Genomic DNA, 19,455 nt, shown 5'->3' on the forward strand with positions numbered 1-19,455 from the left:
CTCATAGCATTCGCTACGAGAAGGCCGAGATAGAGGGGATCGATTATGGGGACAACTTTTCCCTAGGGCAGAATTTATGGCCTAAAATCTAGGCATTTGTCTGGAAATATTCATATTTATGCGTGGCCAGCTTGATTGGATTTTTTTCCCTACGAGTTGCATTAAAATCAGGCGAGAAATACATTTATTGGGGTATTTTTATTGATTCATTGGTAACTCGAGTTTCTACTTTATTTTGTTTTCCCAGTGTAGTCGGGCGCGAGTTTGCTCAATACAGCCGGCAGTGATAGAAGAAGAAGAATAAATTTTCCTTTTAAAAAAATATTTCGCGAAGTTCCTTTGGAAAGAGGGTGTGGCAGTGCGTAGTATTTTTAATATCTGAGAAATATTTTTATTTAATTAATGAGCAACAGGTTTCCTAAAGTTGGGTCCACCCCTTTCTCTCGGTGTAGTCAGCTCGGAAATCAAATCAGAAATCAAAGTAGTAAAGGGAAAAAGAACAACATGGCGAAACCGCATCGAGGCCTTCGAGAAATTTCTCATTGCACGGGACTCTCACGCACACACACACGCGTGACTCCGGGTGCTCCGCCGCTGGTCCTGGGCAGGCACACTCTCCTCGAGGTCGTCTAGGTAAACTCCTTCCTGGGTCACTTGGCATCAGCCCGAAGGCAAAAGACTCCTGTTGTCCACATAAATATGCTCTGCTCGCACTTCTGATCCCGTGCGCCGCCTTTGCAAGAGTCCCCTGCTTCTCGCACTTCTGGTCCGGTGCGCCGCGTTTTCCAAAAGTCCAAAAGTGAACTGCTCGCACTTCTGGTCCGGTGCGCCGCGTTTTCCAAAAGAGAGACCTGTTTCTGATCCCGTGCACCGCCTTTGCAAAAATGACTCCTCGCACTTCTGATCCCGTGCACCGCCTTTTCCAAAAGAGAGCTCCTGTTTCTGATCCCGTGCACCGCCTTTGCAAAAATGACTCCTAGCACTTCTGATCCCGTGCACCGCCTTTTCCAAAAGAGAGCTAGTCAAGCTTTGCCGCCGCGTTTTGTTCAAGTTTTCGGCTGCTCTGGGTTTTTTCCACTTGTCGAAGTTTCGGTACTCCTTTTCTCTCGCTCTTCCCTTGGCGAGTGCCAATTTTCGGGGGTTGTTTTTCTCGCTTGCTCCTGTGCGGCGCTGCACTTATCGTGGTGAATATTTCGTTGCTCTCCTGGTGTGTGTGTGTGTGTGGCTACTGCTGATGTGAGAACGGAGGGGGAAAAGGTAAACAGAACCTATCGCTTAGGCTGAGCTAAAATAATTATTGTGTATCAATATAATTACAAATCTTATGATTATTGGCTAAGCTTATATATTAAATTCACTGTTTGCTGTTGGCGCTGGCGATGTTGTAGCTGCTAGCTGGCGTTGTTGTTGGCGCTGGCGGCCGATGCTGTTGGCGCTGGCGATGTTGTAGCTGCTAGCTGGCGATGTTGTTGGCGCTGGCGGCCGATGCTGTTGGCGCTGGCGATGTTGGTGGCGCTATTTGTGAGGGGTCAAACGACTCCTCACATTCCCCTCCTACTTCGGGGGGCGTTGAGTAATGTGGGTGGCCGTGGCTTGCGTGTTGTCATGCGCCACAGGTGTGACGGGTTGTCCGACGCCATGTCTGTAGGGGAGAACAAAAGGGTATTAGTGCTTTGTCTTAACGATTACTAACTGGGTTTTTACTTTACTTTGTACGGGCCCTCGTACTTGGGTGCTAGCTTAGCGGCAAAGTTATCCGCTGCCCTGGACAAATGATGCTGTTTTACGAAGACCAGCGATCCTATGGTCGGTCTCCACGCACGTCGCCTGAGATCGTAATGCTTCCGCTGCTCCAACGAAGCTCTCTGAGTGTTCTCCTGTACTACCTTGAAAATGTCCCGTAGCAATTCCGCTTTCGCTTCGGGTGAATGTGGCGCTTGGCTTGGTCCTGGAGTCACTTCATCATACAAGGCTCCTGGGAGTCGTGGCTCTCTGCCTTGGACGATAAACGCTGGACTGAATCCGGTTGATTCTGAGATGCTGCTATTAATTGCCAGATTCAGTTCGGGCAGAAGTTCGTCCCACGTCGTCTGCTTGTCCTCGATATACTGGGCGACCATCGTTTTAATGGTGCGATTGGCCCTATCTGTCGGGTTCTGCTGCGGAGTATAAGGTGCTGTATGTTGGATCTCCATTCCCGCCTGCTTGCAGAAGGCTTTGAATGAACGACTCGTAAACTGTGTCCCATTATCGCAGACAAATGTTCGGGGAATACCAAAGTGATTCAAAATCCTCTCCCGAAAGGATTTTTCGAGATGCGCCGAAGTAGCTTTTCTCAAGGGGACCAACTCAACCCATTTGGAAAAGGCGTCGAAGAATACGAGCAGCATCGTATTCCCACTCTTGGATCGCGGAAGGGGCCAATAAAATCGGCGCAGACAGTATCGAACGGCTCGATTACCTGGCCAGTAATATCTCTGGGCGATGCGGGTGGTTGTCTTCCTGATTCCGAGATGTCCTGCCGTCGGCTGGTCATGGCATTCCGACAGTACTCGCTGTCGGTGTTCCTTGGCTACGCACAGTTTCCAGGGCACGGAGTCTTCGTCGTCAGGTCGGGATCCGATATGCCGATAGAGCTGTTGGTTCTCGTACGCGTAGTCCGGGTAATCTTCAGGCCTGTCCTGAACAAGTTTCAGCATCCGCTGGTACCATGTGCATCCCGGCTTATCCTCCTGGATCATCTGAAGTACTTCCAAAGGCTGTCGAGAAAGTGCATCTGCAACAATGTTCTGGCTCCCGCGTCGATAGGTGACGTCAAACTGGTACTGCTGCAGTTCAAACGCCCAGCGCGCTATGCGGCCGGTGGGATTATCAATCGAGTTGAGCCACTTCAAGGCGAGGTGGTCCGTTATCACCTCAAATCGATAACCTTCCAAGTAGCATCTGAGTTTCCTGATGGCCCATATGATAGCCAGACACTCCTTTTCTGTGGCGGAGTAGTTCTCCTCGGCGGCGATGAGGCGTCTGCTGGCGAATGCGTTCTCGTTGACTCGTTCTTCTCCCTGGATTTTCTGCGTTAAAACTGCTCCTAGGCCGATGTCGCTGGCGTCTGTTTGCAAAACGAACTTCTCGTTGAAGTCGGAGCAGGCGAGAACCGGCGCCTCCGTGAGTTTTCTTTTGAGTTCCTCAAACGCATCTTGCTGCTCCTGCTCCCATTGCCATTTCTTTCCTTTCTTGAGTAGCAAAGACATGGGCTGCACTACGCTGGCAAAGTTGGGTACAAATCTCCTGTACCATGACGCAATCCCTAGACATCTCCTCAACTCCTTGCATGTGGTGGGCGGACTCAGTCGCCGTACTGCCGAAATCTTGTCGGGATCCGTGTGAATTCCCTCCTCACTGATGACGTGTCCCAAGTACACCAGGCTGCGCTTAAAGAAACTGCATTTCTTCGCGTTGAGACGAAGGTTCGCCTTTCGTAGCCGTCGAAATACTTCTTGTAGATGCTGCACATGCACCTCCAGAGTGCGGCCGATGATGATGATGTCATCCAAATACGCAAACGCGTTGGGCTCCATGTCCGGTCCTATGACGCTGTCGAGCGCCCGCTGGAATGTGGCTGGTGCTGAGTGGAGGCCAAACGGCATCTTTTTCCAGTGGTACAAGCCCCTCCCGGGGACTGTAAATGCTGTGCACTCGCGGCTGGACTCGGCTACAGGGATTTGCCAATATCCGCTCTTCAAATCGAGCGTCGATATGTACTTGGCATGGCGCAGACGCTCCCAGATGTGTGTTATCCTTGGCAGCGGGTATGCATCTGGAATAGAATGGGCATTTAGTTGTCGAAAATCTACACATAGTCGCATCTCTCCAGATTTCTTGCCCACGAGTACAATAGGGGCGCTGTGGGGGCTCCGAGAAGGCTCTATACAGTCGTTGCGTAGCAGTTCGTCGATCTGCTCATCGATAATCCTCTGCATCGCGGGATTCTTAGGAAAATACCTCTGTTTGATGGGCTTATCATCTCGCATCGTGATCGTATGCTCAGCGATATTTGACACTCCCGTCAATCCTTCGAATTTGGCCAATTCCTCCTGTAGGAATTTGTTTACCCAGGGTTCTAATTCTTCTTGCTCGGCGTTTGCGGTGATTGCGGCTAGTGCTCCTCCAGTGTCAGGCGTGTATTCTGGTCTGACTGGGGAAGGCGCTCGCCCTTCCTCTACTGGTTCCGCTGAAACAGTAGCATGATTCCGTCGAAATGGATTATTTCGCACGGCGTTGTCGTCTCGAGACCCTAAAATACTGCTGGTCGGGGTGGTTTGCACCTCGTTATCTGGATCGTTGTTTGCTGGAGTGAACGCATTTGTCAAGAGAGGAGGCATAGCTAAGTCGTTAGTGGGGCTGCTTATTAGGAGAGGGTACAGCTGCAGCGAAGCGCGGCCGCATTGGAGAGTGGCAGACATGCCCATGCCCAATAGTACGTCTTCCATGAACGAAGGGAAAACTACCAGAGACTTGGTTATCTCCTTGCGTGAGCCTTCCGCCAGGCTGACATGAGTGTGTACCGACCGTACGTTATGTGGCGTCCCTACACGTTGAACAACTCGTTCGCTCACGAAGCTTCTGCTAGCTCCGGTGTCTGTGGTAGCGTTAAACTCCTGACCCTCGATTTGCACCTGCGCGATAATTCTGCTCGACTGAACCTGTAAGATTTCTCCTAATTCCGGGGAAGACTCCTCTCGTTTCCCGGCTGGGTACGACGGCAACACTCGAGAGTGCGTACTCCTCTGCGACCACAATCCCAACAAAAGAGGACTATGGGATTGCGACATGTAGCTAAACGGTGACCCTCCTGGGCACAATTCCTGCAAGCAAGACTGAAGTTCGGCACCATTGACCTGTCCCCCACTCGAGGAACTGATTGTAAAACTGTGGCTGGGGTGGGTGGTCGTCTGGCCGGTCGTGTGAAATTCTGTTGACCTATTGGTGATGCTCCTGCATACGCTGGGATCTCGTACTCGTTCCTTCTAGGCGCTGGTTGTGGTTCGGCCAACATTCTGGCATGGCTTCCTGTGCTCCGATCGCGGGTGACCTCGTAGTTTACCGCTAAAGTGGTAAGTTGCTCCAAAGTGCTGAAGTCGCGCCTCCTTGCGTACATCTGGTACTCCGGTTGGAGATTTTCATAGATCCGGTCCAACTCCTGCTCCGCATTATACCCCGCTCTGTGCATCATGAGTCTGATGTTGACTAGGTATTGTTTGAAAGTCTCTCCCCGTCGCTGATCTCTGGTGCGGATCTCATCCTCGAGTCGCTGAAAATACCTGGGTGCCAGAAAGAAGTCAAGAAACGCCTTCTTGAAGTTCGTCCAAGATTTTCCTAGCAGCTGGCTTGTCCGAAACCAGTGCTCAGCTGTATCCGTCAAAAGACCAGGGATGGCCTGCGGCATCTTCTCCACGTCAACTTCGTGTGCGGTGGCTCGTTCCTCGAGGTGTTGGATGAAGGTTATGGGGTCCGTGGTCCCGTCAAAAGTGATTCCCCAATTCTTCAGCTTTTCCGCTAGCGTGGCTGCGGACATCTCTGATTTCCTGGGAAAAATATCCCGCTTGACCGGATGGATCTCCGTGTCTCCTACTACATCGGCGGCACCTCGGCCTTCCAGTGCTGGCACCTGAACCTGTGTTGGACCCGGTGGGTGTGGGTTCGGAGTCGGTGAACGCTGCTTCCTATCCGTTAGGGCGGCTGTAATTTCCGCTTGGCAATCCTGTAGCCGCTCGGCTATCTCCAGCACGTGGTCGTCCCGATTATTAAAAGCAGGCAGCCGGCTCCTCATTTCCTCAACTGTTCCGGTTGCTTCCAAGGAAAACTCCTTCAGAATCGCCTCCAATTCCCGCTTCCGGAGATACGAAATCCAACGCGCCCCCATATTGCTGTGAAATAATAGTTAACTGGCAAACGACAGGAAAAGTTTCGATAGGACGAGAGAAATTCTTGGACGAGGGTCAAACGATGTTCGAACTGGTTAAAATCTTCATTGAAAATTTTATTTTGTTTGTCACCAAGAATTCACTGAATTCCCACGTGCAACGATGGTGACCACAATCCGATGTCAAACGACGATTTAATTCCTAAATTTTCTCGACGGTGATTAAATTTTGTTCGACGACGATGTAGTTTTAAATTTTTCCACGACGATGTTTTTGAGAGCTGCCGATGCACGTGTTGACTCGGCGATGGTTATATGAGAAGCCCCCAACGATGTGATCCCGTTGCCTGTACTTGATCGACTCCTGCTCGTGTGAGAGGGACGACGATGAGAGTGAAAACGAAAAAAACAAAATGGCTGCGCTGTAGGGAGTATACGTTAGCTTTTCCCTACCTCGTTCTTTCGAAACTCTCGTGACCTGAGTTGGCTAGCCTAGAGGGCTCTCGCTCTCTCTCTCTTTCCGATTATCTGCCTGTATGTGTTTCGTCCTCACTTGATTTGCTGGCCACGTGAGCTTGGAACAAAGAATCTCTGATTTTAGGTTATGTACTTTGCTCTGCTTAGAAATACATGTATGTGTGTCTGCGTGCGTTAGAAATTTCTCGCTGTGTGTGGGTATACTTTTGTATAAGTTCTCCCGAATGCCATGTGCTCTGCTTAAATTCTAAGTTTTTTTTTCTGAGGTTATGTTCGATGCGTTGGTATATTTTTGAATATATATATATTTTCCTGTTTCCTGCCCTAGAAATTTTTGTGTCCCTCGATATATGACTCTCCTTACGTTCCGACTTAAAAATTTCGCTTCTAAGTGACTGAACCGAAAATTTTCAAACTCTGTACACAGATGGGTATTTAGGCCATATTTAGGTCGTCTAAAATTTTCGTAAACCCCATGTCCCTGTTCGGGCTCCATTCTGTAAAGAAGTCTCGTAGGCTGGGATATACTCAGTCCCGCCAGGGTCTCTTTTCCGAAAATATTTGTAAAGATATGGGACAAAAAGGTCTAAGACGAAAATCGGTTGGCTGGCGTGAGATGTAGAGTGCCAGCCACCGGGGTACGGAGTGAGAGAAACAGTTTATTCGGTGTCTGTAGCAGAGTGAAAAGCGTCAGCGGTAACGCGCATTTGGGCCTGGCTCATAGCATTCGCTACGAGAAGGCCGAGAGAGAGGGGATCGATTATGGGGACAACTTTTCCCTAGGGCAGAATTTATGGCCTAAAATCTAGGCATTTGTCTGGAAATATTCATATTTATGCGTGGCCAGCTTGATTGGATTTTTTTTCCCTACGAGTTGCATTAAAATCAGGCGAGAAATACTTTTATTGGGGTATTTTTATTGATTCATTTGTAACTCGAGTTTCTACTTTATTTTGTTTTCCCAGTGTAGTCGGGCGCGAGTTGGCTCAATACAGCCGGCAGTGATAAAAGAAGAAGAATAAATTTTCCTTTTAAAAAAATATTTCCCGAAGTTCCTTTGGAAAGAGGGTGTGGCAGTGCGTAGTATTTTTAATATCTGAGAAATATTTTTATTTAATTAATGAGCAACGGGTTTCCTAAAGTTGGGTCCACCCCTTTCTCTCGGTGTAGTCAGCTCGGAAATCAAATCAGAAATCAAAGTAGTCAAAGGGAAAAAGAACAACATGGCAACAACATGTGTTCAGATATGTAAGAAAATATTCTTTATTTAAATTCTTGGTTCATGTTTTTTTTTCTCAGTGCTCGCAATTAACGGGTTAGGTTAGGTCATGGTTTATAAATTCTAGCCTACTCTGGGCGAAACCGCATCGAGGCCTTCGAGAAATTTTTCATTGCACGGGACTCTCGCTGGCCAAAACGCTGGTCCTGGGCCGGCACACTCTCCTCGAGGTCGTCTAGGTAAACGCCTTCCTGGGTCACTTGGCATCAGCCCGAAGGCAAAAGACTCCTGTTGTCCACATAAATTTGCTCTGATCGCACTTCTGATCCCGTGCGCCGCCTTTGCAAGAGTCCCCTGCTTCTCGCACTTCTGGTCCGGTGCGCCGCGTTTTCCAAAAGTCACCTGCTCGCACTTCTGGTCCGGTGCGCTGCGTTTTCCAAAAGTGAACTGGTCGCACTTCTGGTCCGGTGCGCCGCGTTTTCCAAAAGAGAGACCTGTTTCTGATCCCGTGCACCGACTTTGCAAAAATGACTCCTCGCACTTCTGATCCCGTGCACCTCCTTTTCCAAAAGAGAGCTCCTGTTTCTGATCACGTGCACCGCCTTTGCAAAAATGACTCCTCGCACTTCTGATCCCGTGCACCGCCTTTTCCAAAAGAGAGCTAGTTAAGCTTTGCCGCCGCGTTTTGTTCAAGTTTTCGGCTGCTCTGGGTTTTTTCCACTTGTCGAAGTTTCGGTACTCCTTTTCTCTCGCTCTTCCCTTGGCGCGTGCCAATTTTCGGGGGTTGTTTTCCTCCTCGATCGCATGTCCTCTCTCGCTTGCTCCTGTGCGGCGCTGCACTTATCGTGGTGAATATTTCGTTGCTCTCCTGGTGTGTGTGTGTGGCTACTGCTGATGTGAGAACGGAGGGGGAAAAGGTAAACAGAACCTATCGCTTAGGCTGAGCTAAAATAATTATTGTGTATCAATATAACTACAAATCTTATGATTATTGGCTAAGCTTATATATTAAATGCACTGTACAATGTTTTTTTTTACAAAGTTATTCGCGAGGGTTTTGTTTGCTGTTGGCGCTGGCGATGTTGTAGCTGCTAGCTGGCGTTGTTGTTGGCGCTGGCGGCCGATGCTGTTGGCGCTGGCGATGTTGTAGCTGCTAGCTGGCGATGTTGTTGGCGCTGGCGGCCGATGCTGTTGGCGCTGGCGATGTTGGTGGCGCTATTTGTGAGGGGTCAAACGACTCCTCACAAAGTCCAAGGATACCCCCAAGGATGCCCCAAGGATACTACGGAAGGAGTCCAAGGATACCTCCAAGGATGACCAAAGGATACTACGAAAGGATCCCAAGGATACCCCCAAGGATTCCCAAAGGATACTACGAAAGGAGTCCAAGGACACGTCCAAAGATTCCCAAAAGGTACTACGAAAGGAGTCCAAGGATACCTCCAAGGATGACCAAAGGATACTACGAAAGGATCCCAAGGATACCTCCAAGGATGCCCAAAGGATACTACGAAAGGAGTCCAAGGATACGTCCAAGGATGCCCAAAGGATACTACGAAAGGAGTCCAAGGATACCTCCAAGGATGCCCAAAGGGTACTACGAAAGGATTCCGAGGATACCTCCAAGGATGCCCAAAGGATACTACGAAAAGAGTCCACGGATACCTGCAAGGATTCCCAAAGGATACTACGAACAAATTCCAAGGATACCTCCAAGGATTCGAAAGGGATACTACAAATCGACTCCAAGGATACTACAGGGCATCTACAAAGGCGCAATGAAACACATAAAGGACATCAGGAGAACGTTAAGAACACAAAGGGAGCGAACCAGAGCGTCTAAGGTCTCGATTGGGACTGATCGGAGGAAGGAAAAACACGCATCAAAAGTCTGCCGAAGGAAGGGGGAAGACGGCACAGAGCAGAGAGCTGTACCGTAGATCTGGGTAGTAAGAAGGAGAGGCCGATGGAAATAGCGGGATTGAGCAAAGAGGAAGGCTCGGAACCGAGGTGTCATTAAAGGGAGCCCAGGCTCCAGCTGAACAATCAAAATCGACGAGCATCATGAGCACTCGCATAACCAGGAGCGAAGCGCGCAAAATGATGGCTGCCCACCAGCCGTCCGGAGGATCTAGCCCGGGGCAAGGATGGTCGACAGCCGGGCCTACCCGAACCTCGCGGCGGATCTCCGGGCGGGGCGTCCCCGAGCCGGTCATCAGCTCCGACAGCGACGTCGAGTTTGTGGAGGACCCGCGGGTGGAGCAACGGCGATGGCGGTTTCCCAAAGCGGTCAACCGGGCCGACGGACGCATCCCGACTGGCGAGGCGGAGGTGGAGTGGGCTAGCGAAGAGCCGCCCCAGGACCAGCTGGCTCCCATTAGCCATGCCGAGGCTGTGGTAGCGGCTACGTGGGAGTTTCGACGAAAGTGCGTGGCGCGAAGGCGGAGTGAGGAGCGGCGGTGAAAGGAGATGGAGGAGTCGCCGGAGTGGCAGGCCCAACTGCGGATGGCCGAGGAGGAGGAGCAGCAGCTGTGGGAAAACCCGGGGTACCCACCCATGCCGAGGTATGCGCCCGAGCCCTGCATCCCGCCGCAAGAAGTGGCAGACGACTGGGCGTCCTCACCTCCGCGGTGGCTGCCCTAAATACCGCCCACACCGCGGTACGAGGGGTCACCACAGTGGACGCCAGCACGACCGCCCACGCCGAGGTTCGAGCAGCCACCACCGCAGAAGCAGCCACCACAGCAGCAGCAGCTCGAGCGCGAGCAGCCACCACCGCAGCAGCAGCCACCACAGCGGCAGCAGCTCGAACGCGAGCAGCCACCACCGCAGCAGCAGCCACCGCAGCAGCAGCCACCGCAGCAGAGGCAGTTCGAACGCGAGCAACCACCATCGCAGCAGCAGCCACCACAGCAGCAGCCACCACCGCAGCAGCAGCCACCACAGCAGCAGCCACCACCACAGCAGCAGCAACCACCGCAGCAGCAACACATCCGGACGGACATACCGGCACCCGGACGTTCGTGGCCGAATGAGTTAGGTGGCGACAGCAGACGGTTGTCTGGACCTAGCCGGAGGGACCCGTAGAGGAGACGGCAGCGACGGAGGAGCCCCGAATCTGGGAAGAAAGTGGTCCCCGGGTGAGCCCGCTGGATCCCAGGACCCGTGGCAGACCGGAGTGGGCACCACCGACACCGAGCACCGGACCAACAACGCCAAGGACAGGGCCATCGACGCCAATGCCTACCGGGAGCGCGACAGTAACCGCGGAGCCTCTGGAGCGAGGACCCTGGCCTGAGCCCGTGGAAAACGGCCGTCCTCCGCTCAAGCGGCAGCACTGGGCGCCCGAAGTGTCCGAGGTGGTGACACGGCCGAAATTGTCGCGGACGGTGTCGGCGCCGGAGGGCCAGCGATGGCGAGAGATCGCGGAGCATGAGTGGTCCGAAGGGATCGCGGAGGCACCGGTGGTACAGGAGGCTCGCATCCTGGGCGGCAGGCGCAGCGTGCGCGTATGGAGAGAGGGGCGCGCGTTCCGCGTCCGGTTGGGGCTGGCGGGCACGAGAGTGTTCGAGGAGCGGCCGAAATAAAATTTGAATAAAGTGAAAAAAAAAAAAAAAAGGATCTCTCCACTCTGGGTCCAAAGTCCGTGCCTCCTGATTGACCCACTTGTCCTTCACGTACCGCTTCCAATAGATGCTCCGCCCACTGCTGCCACTCCGCTGATTGCCGTGGTGCTTGTGGCACGCCTGTGTGCCGCTCCACTGCCGAGATGTGGCACTTCCTCTCCCGGTCCAAAGTTCACGGGAGAGTCCAAAGTCCGGTGGAGTTCCGTTATCCTGTTTTGCACACGGCACTCTTGCCTTGCCCGCGAAGTCTCCATTCTCTCTCGTTCAACATGCTTGGTCTCCAAACTCTCTCGCTCTCCGTCCTTGGTCTCCAAACTCTCTCAATCTCCATCCTTGGTCTCCAAACTCTCTCGATCTCCATCCTTGGTCTCCAAACTCTCTCGCTCTCCATCCAAGTCTCCAAACTCTCCTCGCCGCGCCGTTACTACGCGAATTCGCCGCGTAACTGGTAAGCGGCCGGCCATCTGCTGCTGCTTCTATTTGTGGGGAGTTCTTCAACTCCTCACATTCCCCCCTTACTTCGGGAAACATTTAGAACTTGTTTCTACTCTCCGGCGTTTCCTTGCATGTCCTAGCCTTCGAGTCATTGTGATTCCCGCGGCGCTCCCTCGTTGCTCCCTCGACGCTCCCTCGACGCTCTTAACTCCCTTGAGCTTCTACAGCGCTGATCATCCTCCTCGTAGCAACTTTAAATCTCCCGCGCCGATGTTTCCCGTGTCTCCACTGGGACATCGATACTCATGGGCTATCGATCCCAGCTCGGTGCTCGTTGCTGCGTCTCACTCCTTTCCATGTTTCCTCCGCCTGGTCACACCATTCGTGCGTGATCGATATTTATTCGCATATCGATACCGACGGTGCGGCGTTGCCACCTGCTCGTTTGCGATATTTCCACCTTGGCCGATATTTCCATTGTCGTGTGCCCATCGATCGCACTATCGTCCAGTGCCAATCGATCGCCTATCGAGGCGCCCCCTTCCCTGGCTCGTGGTGATTTTGCAACTTTCATAGGTATGTAAGTTTCTTTTGCATTTCCTTTACTCCTTTTTATCTCATCCTTTCGTCCTCTCTCGCCCTTCACTCGTCCTCTGTTGGCAGCATCTGACTCCACATTGGCAGCTTTTGAGAGCGGGTGCGGAGAGGACTTCGCATTCGCTTCGCAACCAGGACAGCAGGTAAGTATTTATGATGTCCGTTTCTCTTTCCTGCATTAAGCCCCCTTTAAATTTCAGGTTGCTGGTGCGGCCCATGCATGCCCCGTTCTTTTTCTTGTTTTTAGTCAACTGTTGGTGTGGTGTTTTGTGACCAGCTGGCTACGGTGTAGATCTGATTCTGCACCGTCCTCCCCTTTTCCTCGGGTAACAACTAGACGAGCTCGTCCGGCGCATTCCGTATAGAATCTCCGGATGCTGCGGTGTATGTCTGGACTGCGCGTTTTGTGTTGCTTGTCTCCTTCCGCGCATACTCTCTTCTACGTTACCCGTATCCTTGTGCCGTTTTGTAAGTGTCCCTTCCACCTGGCGTTATCGCGGATGACTCTGGCAACTGCCCGACGCTGAATCCTGTTGCTTGCGGTCGGGATCACCTTCCATCCCTATCCACGTCCTTGACCTTTCTGCGTGGCGTGTGGATGACTCTCACTTCGGCCTGACGCATAATCCTTTGGCCTCGCCGTCTGGATTAACGAGAAACCCTTATCCATGTCCTTGTGCTATCCTGATTGTCCTTTCCGTGTGGCGTATGGAAGACTCTTGCTTCTGCCTGACGCCTAATCCTGTCGCCTCGTACCCGTTGTTAGACATCTGACGTTTCTGCTGTCTGCTCGTTTAGTTGTTGCTTGAGCTCGCCAACGTGAACTGTCTTTTCTTTTTTCGACTGTGTGTGGCGAATTTTGCAGATCACTGGAGAGACGAAATCTACGACCTGGTAAGGGCCATCGTACCTCGGGGCTAGTTTTGCAGCGAATCCTTCGGCCGCTTTGGACAGGTGATGTTCCTTGGCCCACACTATGTCGCCCACCGCTGGTGACCATTGCCTCCTTCTCAGATTGTAGTGTATGGCTTGGTCCTGGGACGCCTTTTCCATATTTCGCCGCACGATCTCGAATACCTCTCTTAGTTTGTTGGAATTTTCCTCAAGGGTCTCCGTAGCTCGTCCAGTGCCTAGGGTTTCCTTATCCTATAGGCTGCTGCGTCTACCCTTCCCTGGGTAAGATTCCGGTGGATTCCGATGTGCTCGTGTTCACAGCTAGCATAATCTCCGGCCACTTCTCGTCCCAGTTTCTCTGGTCCTGCCCTGCGAACTGCGCAATCATGGTCTTGACCGTTCTGTTCGCTCGCTCGGTCGGATTTTCTTGTGGTGTGTATGGTGCGGTGAACTGTTGTCTGATACCCATCTCAGCCAGAAAACTCTTGAAGATACGGCTTGTAAACTGCACTCCGTTGTCCGTTATGACCACCTTCGGGACCCCGTACCTTGCGACTATGCGCTCCCTAAACGCCTTCTTGAGCGACTCTGCTGTCGCACTGCGTAGGGGCACCAGTTCCGTCCATTTCGAAAACCTGTCTATCATGACCAGCAGGATTTTGGTTCCCGTGCTTAGATCTTGGTAGGGGTCCAACGAAGTCTGCACATACCGTTCCCATGGTTCCTCCGGCACTTGGCTCAACTTCTTCCCGGCCGCCTGCATCTGATTGGGCTTAAACCGCATGCAAATCTCGCATTTTCGTGCATGCCTGGCCAGTAGTATCGGGCTGCCAACCGTGCAATTGTCCTTCGGCTTCCTACGTGTCCCGCAGACGGTGCGTCGTGGTTCTCCCTCAACACTGCTTCTCGTAGCGACTTTGGGACGCACATCTTCCATGACGCGACGTCTTCACTGCCTGCTCGGTGAGGTATGTTTCTGTATAGTGTCTCACCCTCAATAGTCCGGGTACTTCTGCGGCTGGGTCTTTATCTTTTCGCCCATGTCCTGGATCCAGCTGCATCCTCCTGAAGCTGTAGTTGCCGATGCCTCTTTTAAAACTCATAGTGTTTCCAGTAGTGGTTGTCTTGATAATGCGTCGGCCACCACGTTTAGCTGACCCTTTCTGTACGCTATCTCAAATTCGTACTGTTGTAGCTCCAGGGCCCATCTGGCGATCCTTCCTGAAGGGCTTCTATGCTGTTGAGCCACCAGGGCCATGTGGTCGATTACTACCTTAAAGTGGTAACCTTCCAGATATGGCCTGAGCTTCCGGATCGCCCAGACGATCGCCAAACACTCCTTCTCCGTTGTCGAGTAGTTCTTTTCCGCGCCGTTCAGTGTTCGGCTTGAGTAGGAGATTACTCTTTCGCCCTTTTCGGTGTCCTGGGTCAGTATCGCTCCGATGCCGTAGTCGCTGGCGTCTGTTTGCAGGATGAAAGTTCTGAAGTCCGGGCAAGCTCCGGGCTTAACCTCCTCAAACGCCATCTGGTGCTCTGGTGTCCACTCCCACTTACTGCCTTTGCGCAGCAGGTCGTTCAGGGGTTTGACGATTCTGGAAAAATCTGGTACAAATCGGCGGTACCACGACGCTACTCCTAGGTATTGCCGAAGTTCTTTGACGGTCGATGGCGGTTCCAGTTCGGCTATGGCGGGTACTTTTTCTGGATCTGTTCCTATTCCCTCGCTTGTCACTCGATGTCCCAGGTACAGTAGTTCCTTTTTAAAGAATTTGCATTTTTCTGGATTCAGCCTCAGGTTTGCCTCTTTTAGACGCCGGAACACTTCTCTCAGGTTTCTTTTGTGTTCTTCCAGCGTGCGACCGATCACTATTATGTCATCCTGGTAAGCGAATGCGTGAGGTGACATCTCGGGGCCAATTACTTGGTCCAAAACTCGCTGAAACGTTGCCGACGCCGAGTGAAGTCCAAACGGCATTACCCTGCACTGAAACAGACTTTTGCCTGGTACCGTGAACGCCGTATACTGCCTGCTACTCTCTTCCAGTGGGGTTTGCCAGTATCCATCCTTCAGGTCCAAACTGCTGATGTACCGCGCTTCCCTTAGTTGGTCCAGGATGTAGTTTATGCGAGGCATTGAGTAGGCATCCTTAACTGACTTCGCGTTGATCTGCCTGAAGTCGACACACAGTCTCCACTTGCCTGTCTTCTTTTTCACCATCACGATGGGGGAGCTGTAAGGGCTTTTTGAATGCTCTATGGAGAAGCTCGTCCACCTTTGCGTTGATTTCCCCTTGAGTTTTTGGGTTCTTTGGGTAGTATCTCTGCATGATTGGCTTGTCGTCCTTCATTTTGATCTGGTGTTCTGCCAGATTCGATGTTCCTGACATTGTGCTGAAGTCTGCCAGCTCTGTTTCAAGGAATGCTGTAGTATCGTCCAACTCGTCTACTTGTTGAACGGCTGCTACTGATAGCTTCTCCTCGAGCCATCCATTGTGTCGGTTCCTGGTTGGTATTATTATCTCGTGTCCAGCACACCTTATCTCGCTTCCGACTTGTTTCAGGAAGTTCCATCCCAACATCCTTGGATCCTCGGGCACTAATGGATCCACTACTCCGGGTAAAACCAACAGGCTCATGGTCACTTGTTTGTGGTCCCGAATTTGACCTCCACCTCGAGCTGCGCATCAATTCCGCCGCACCTTCCATCTGCCAACCTAACTTGCCGTCTCGTCCTTGTAATCCTTCCTAGAGCAGCAATATTGTCCGCCAATTCTTCGCTGACGAAGCTTGCCGTTGCTCCGGTGTCGATTGTGGCTTTGTAGCTGTTCCCACCAGTCATCACAGCTGCGGACAACTGCTGCTCCTCCTCGATTAGCTTGCCCGTTAGTTTGGAGTGGCATTGTGCGATCCCCGCTCGCCTCTCTGCGGCGGAGATCGCTGGCCATTTCCCGATCGTTGGCAGCAATCGACGCTCCTATCCAGCAAAACAGCAGCCGCTGGTTTCGACATCCTCTAGCCCAGTGTCCGTTCCCACCGCATTTCCGACAGGCCTCCTGCGGGTCTGTGATATGGGTGGCATCTTGTGGCCTCTGTGTGTTGCTTAGCGGCCTGCACAAGGTATTGTTTGGCTGTTGCTGTGGGGGTGGTGCACAATGGCCTCCGCGTGGTGCGTCTGTTGCCTGCTGTCGTCTGGCTTGGTGTGGTGGTGACCATTGGTCGTTTCCTCGTGTGTCCTGGTTATCTACCACCTCGCATCTCCTGCATGTCACCTGTGTTGGTGACGCCGACTTTGTCTTTGAGAACTTGATCTCCTGTGCGAAGACTTCCCGTTCCTTTTCAAGTTCTTCGTACTCATCGGCTAGGATCATTAGAGTGTCCAGGTCCGACACTTTGTATGCTCTTAAGAACATCCGTAGGCTTGGGGTGCAGTTCTCTTTAATGACCCTTAACGTCTCTTTCGTAGAATAGCTAAGTGGCCTCACCATCGTCTGCATGTCGATCATGTAGTCCTTGAACGACTCGCTCAAGCCTTGCTTCCTTTGCCGGACCTGGACCGCCAGCCTGGTGAAGAAATCTCTTGGCAGGAAGTATGTGTGGAAACTTTCAATGAATTCTACCCAAGTTCTCCACTGCTTATTGTAGGCGATGAACCATTTCAAAGCCCTTCCTTTTAGCAACTCCGGCATCGCTCGAGGGATCATATCAAGCTCCAAACCGTACGTGTTGGCGGACCATTCTACCTGCTCCAGGAACTCGAATGGTTTTTCCGCCCCGTCGAACCTGAACGACCATTCGCGGACCTTCTTAGCGACCTTTGCATAGTCCGCCTGGCTTGGCCTCGGGGTCAGCGCTGCTGCTTTCTTTTCTTGGCTTGATTCTCTCCTGTGGGCCTCTTTTTGCATGTTGTCAATGCTCAGGCTTGCCACCAGGTTGTCCCCTTTGGCGGTTGTTAACGTAATGCTTGGGCCGGCTCTGTCGTAGTATGTCGCCTCCAGCTCGTCCCAGATGTCGACGAGTTGTGGATCGTTCTCTGTTTCGGAGTAGCATTCCGATAGCGCCTTCCTCATGTCGTCTAGCCTGCCCTCCCGGGCTACGTTGAGCCTCTGTGCGACATGGGCGAAGTCTTCCTTCTTGATGCGGTAAATCCACTTCTTTCTCATTTTTATTGTGCTGTTCTCACTGTTGGGACAATCACGTTGGGCGCCAGATGTAACGAACTGATTTTTATGGTCTGCTCGCTACGAGATTCGTGCGGCTAGCTCAGTATATTGTGTGTTGGTCCCACCAAATTTATATTAACGTGACCGCCCAGTAGCTCATTGAGGAAGCACAGAATTCACAGGTTCGTATTGGGTTTATTGCGGGTATATTATTACAAGTGTCTTAGTCGCTTGGTTGGCCTGGACTCGTTGCTTGTGACCTTCGGTGCTTCCGACGGTCCTGATTGACTCGACGACCTCTCGCCTTGATGACTCGGTGCTCCTGTCCTGTAGCTCCCCGAAGATACTCGCAGCTCCCTGAAGATCCTCGCCGCTCCCTGAAGAGCCTCGCAGCTCCCTGAAGACGCTCGCTCGCTGATCGCTTCTCACGCGTGACTTGGTGACTGCTGGTACCGACTCGGACTCGCGAGGGGTATCGGCCGTACGGGCTTAGGGAAGCGTCACCATTCTCAGACTAGGGTGAACAGAAGCTGCGCTCTCCAGGATCGCTCCTTTCGACACACCGCCGCCTGACCCTTGCTCTGTCCCGGATGGTCCCACTGGGGTTTCTGCTCAGCCCGCGCGGACAGTCAAGGCGGAACGCCAGGAAGCTGCCTCGCGCCTTACTTCGCTTCCACGCCTAGTGTAAACGAACGTTCCACCCTAGCCTCACCCTTTTGCCTTTTGTCCGGGACGTTTCCGCGTGGCTTTTGGTACTCGGGGTTCGGGCACGCCGCTCCGGGACCTCGCAAGTCGAATCCGTAGGGCTCTCCTGGATAATTCCACTCGAGACCGTACCGATCGACCGCTCTCCCTTCTGGCTTGTTATACTCGGGGTTCGGGCACGCCGCTCCGGGACCTCGCAAGTCGAATCCGTAGGGCTCCCCTGGATAATTCCACTCGAGACCGTACCGATCGACCGCTCTCCCTTCTGGCTTGGTATACTCTTTCCAGGCGTAACGCCAGGACTTTGTGGACAGGGTTAATCGACCGCCTTGACCTAGCCGCGTGAAGCCCTCTGGATCTCAGCTACCTGCGTCTCAATTCGGAGATTCCTGGTATCCCAATCCCGAACGTCTCGACGTAGCAATCTCGCTCCTCGAAGGCTTGGCAATCGTCTGGGCAATCCGAAAGCTCAAACCGTATCTGGAAGGTTACCACTTTAAAGTAGTAACCGACCACATGGCGCTGAAGTGGCTTAACAGCATAGAGAGCCCTTCAGGGAGGATCGCCAGATGGGCCCTGGGGTTGCAGCAGTACGACTTCGAAATAGCGTACAGGAAAGGGCAACTCAACGTGGTGGCAGACGCTTTGTCAAGGCAGCCACTGCCGGAAACGTTTCGAGGGATCAAGGAGACGTCGGCGGCGGAAGCTTCTGCAGCATGCAGCTGGATTCTGGAAATGCGCGAAAAGATAAGGACACAGCCGCAAAAGTATCCCGACTACGTGATGGAGGGTAACACCCTGTACAGGAATATACCTCATAGAGCGGGCAGCGAAGATGTTGCAACATGGAAGATGTGCGTCCCGAAAGCTCTACGGGAAACGGTGCTGAAGGAGAACCACGACTCACCGGCGGCTGGCCATGTAGGAAGCCGAAAGACAATAGCACGTCTGGCAGCCCGGTACTACTGGCCAGGAATGCACAGGGACGCCCGAGCCCACGTGCGAGGATGAGAGACATGCATGAGATTCAAGCCAAATCAGATGCAAATGGCAGGGAAAACGCTTACGCAGGTGCCAGAGGAACCATGGGCTACGGTATGTGCGGACTTTGCGGACCCCTGCCGCGTTCGAAGCACGGTAACCAAATGCTGCTGGTATTGATAGACCGGTTCTCCAAGTGGACTGAGTTGGTGCCGCTGCGAAGCGCGACGGCCGAGTCCCTAAAGAAAGCTTTTAAAGAACGTATAATCGCGAGGTATGGGGTCCCCAAAATAGTCATAACGGACAACGGAGTCCAGTTTACCAGCAAAACTTTCAAGAGTTTCCTGGCCGAAATGGGAGCCAAGCAACAGTTCACAGCTCCATACACCCCACAGGAGAACCCGACTGAGACAGCCAATAGGACGGTGAAAACAATGA

The 19,455-nt window shown here is 52.5% G+C and overlaps 1 protein-coding gene and 1 long non-coding RNA gene across 3 annotated transcripts in view; both read right to left on the reverse strand.

Annotated features, from left to right (window-relative positions):
* The window catches only part of LOC139353662 (uncharacterized), a 397,947-nt gene that overhangs the window by 292,583 nt on the left and 85,909 nt on the right, over positions 1 to 19,455 (reverse strand). The window lies entirely within an intron of this gene.
* Positions 1,579 to 2,334, reverse strand: LOC139353667 (uncharacterized). Its single transcript, XM_070998010.1, has 2 exons — positions 1,710 to 2,334; positions 1,579 to 1,642 (listed from the first exon to the last, which is right to left on the reverse strand). Exons 1-2 carry the CDS (start codon positions 2,193 to 2,195, stop codon positions 1,604 to 1,606), a joined length of 525 nt encoding a protein of 174 aa, XP_070854111.1. The 5' UTR covers positions 2,196 to 2,334; the 3' UTR covers positions 1,579 to 1,603.

Source organism: Drosophila suzukii, chromosome Y, assembly GCF_043229965.1.
Source record: "Drosophila suzukii chromosome Y, CBGP_Dsuzu_IsoJpt1.0, whole genome shotgun sequence".
Classification (NCBI taxonomy): Eukaryota; Metazoa; Arthropoda; class Insecta; order Diptera; family Drosophilidae; genus Drosophila; species Drosophila suzukii.

Coding starts and splice junctions, on each gene's coding strand:
- LOC139353667 (XM_070998010.1), bottom strand. CDS start 2,195: ATGGAGATCCAACATACAGCACCTTATACTCCGCAGCAGAACCCGACA. Junction 1,643..1,709: donor AGTACGAGGGCCCGTACAAA/GTAAAGTAAAAA, acceptor TCTCCCCTACAG/ACATGGCGTCGGACAACCCG.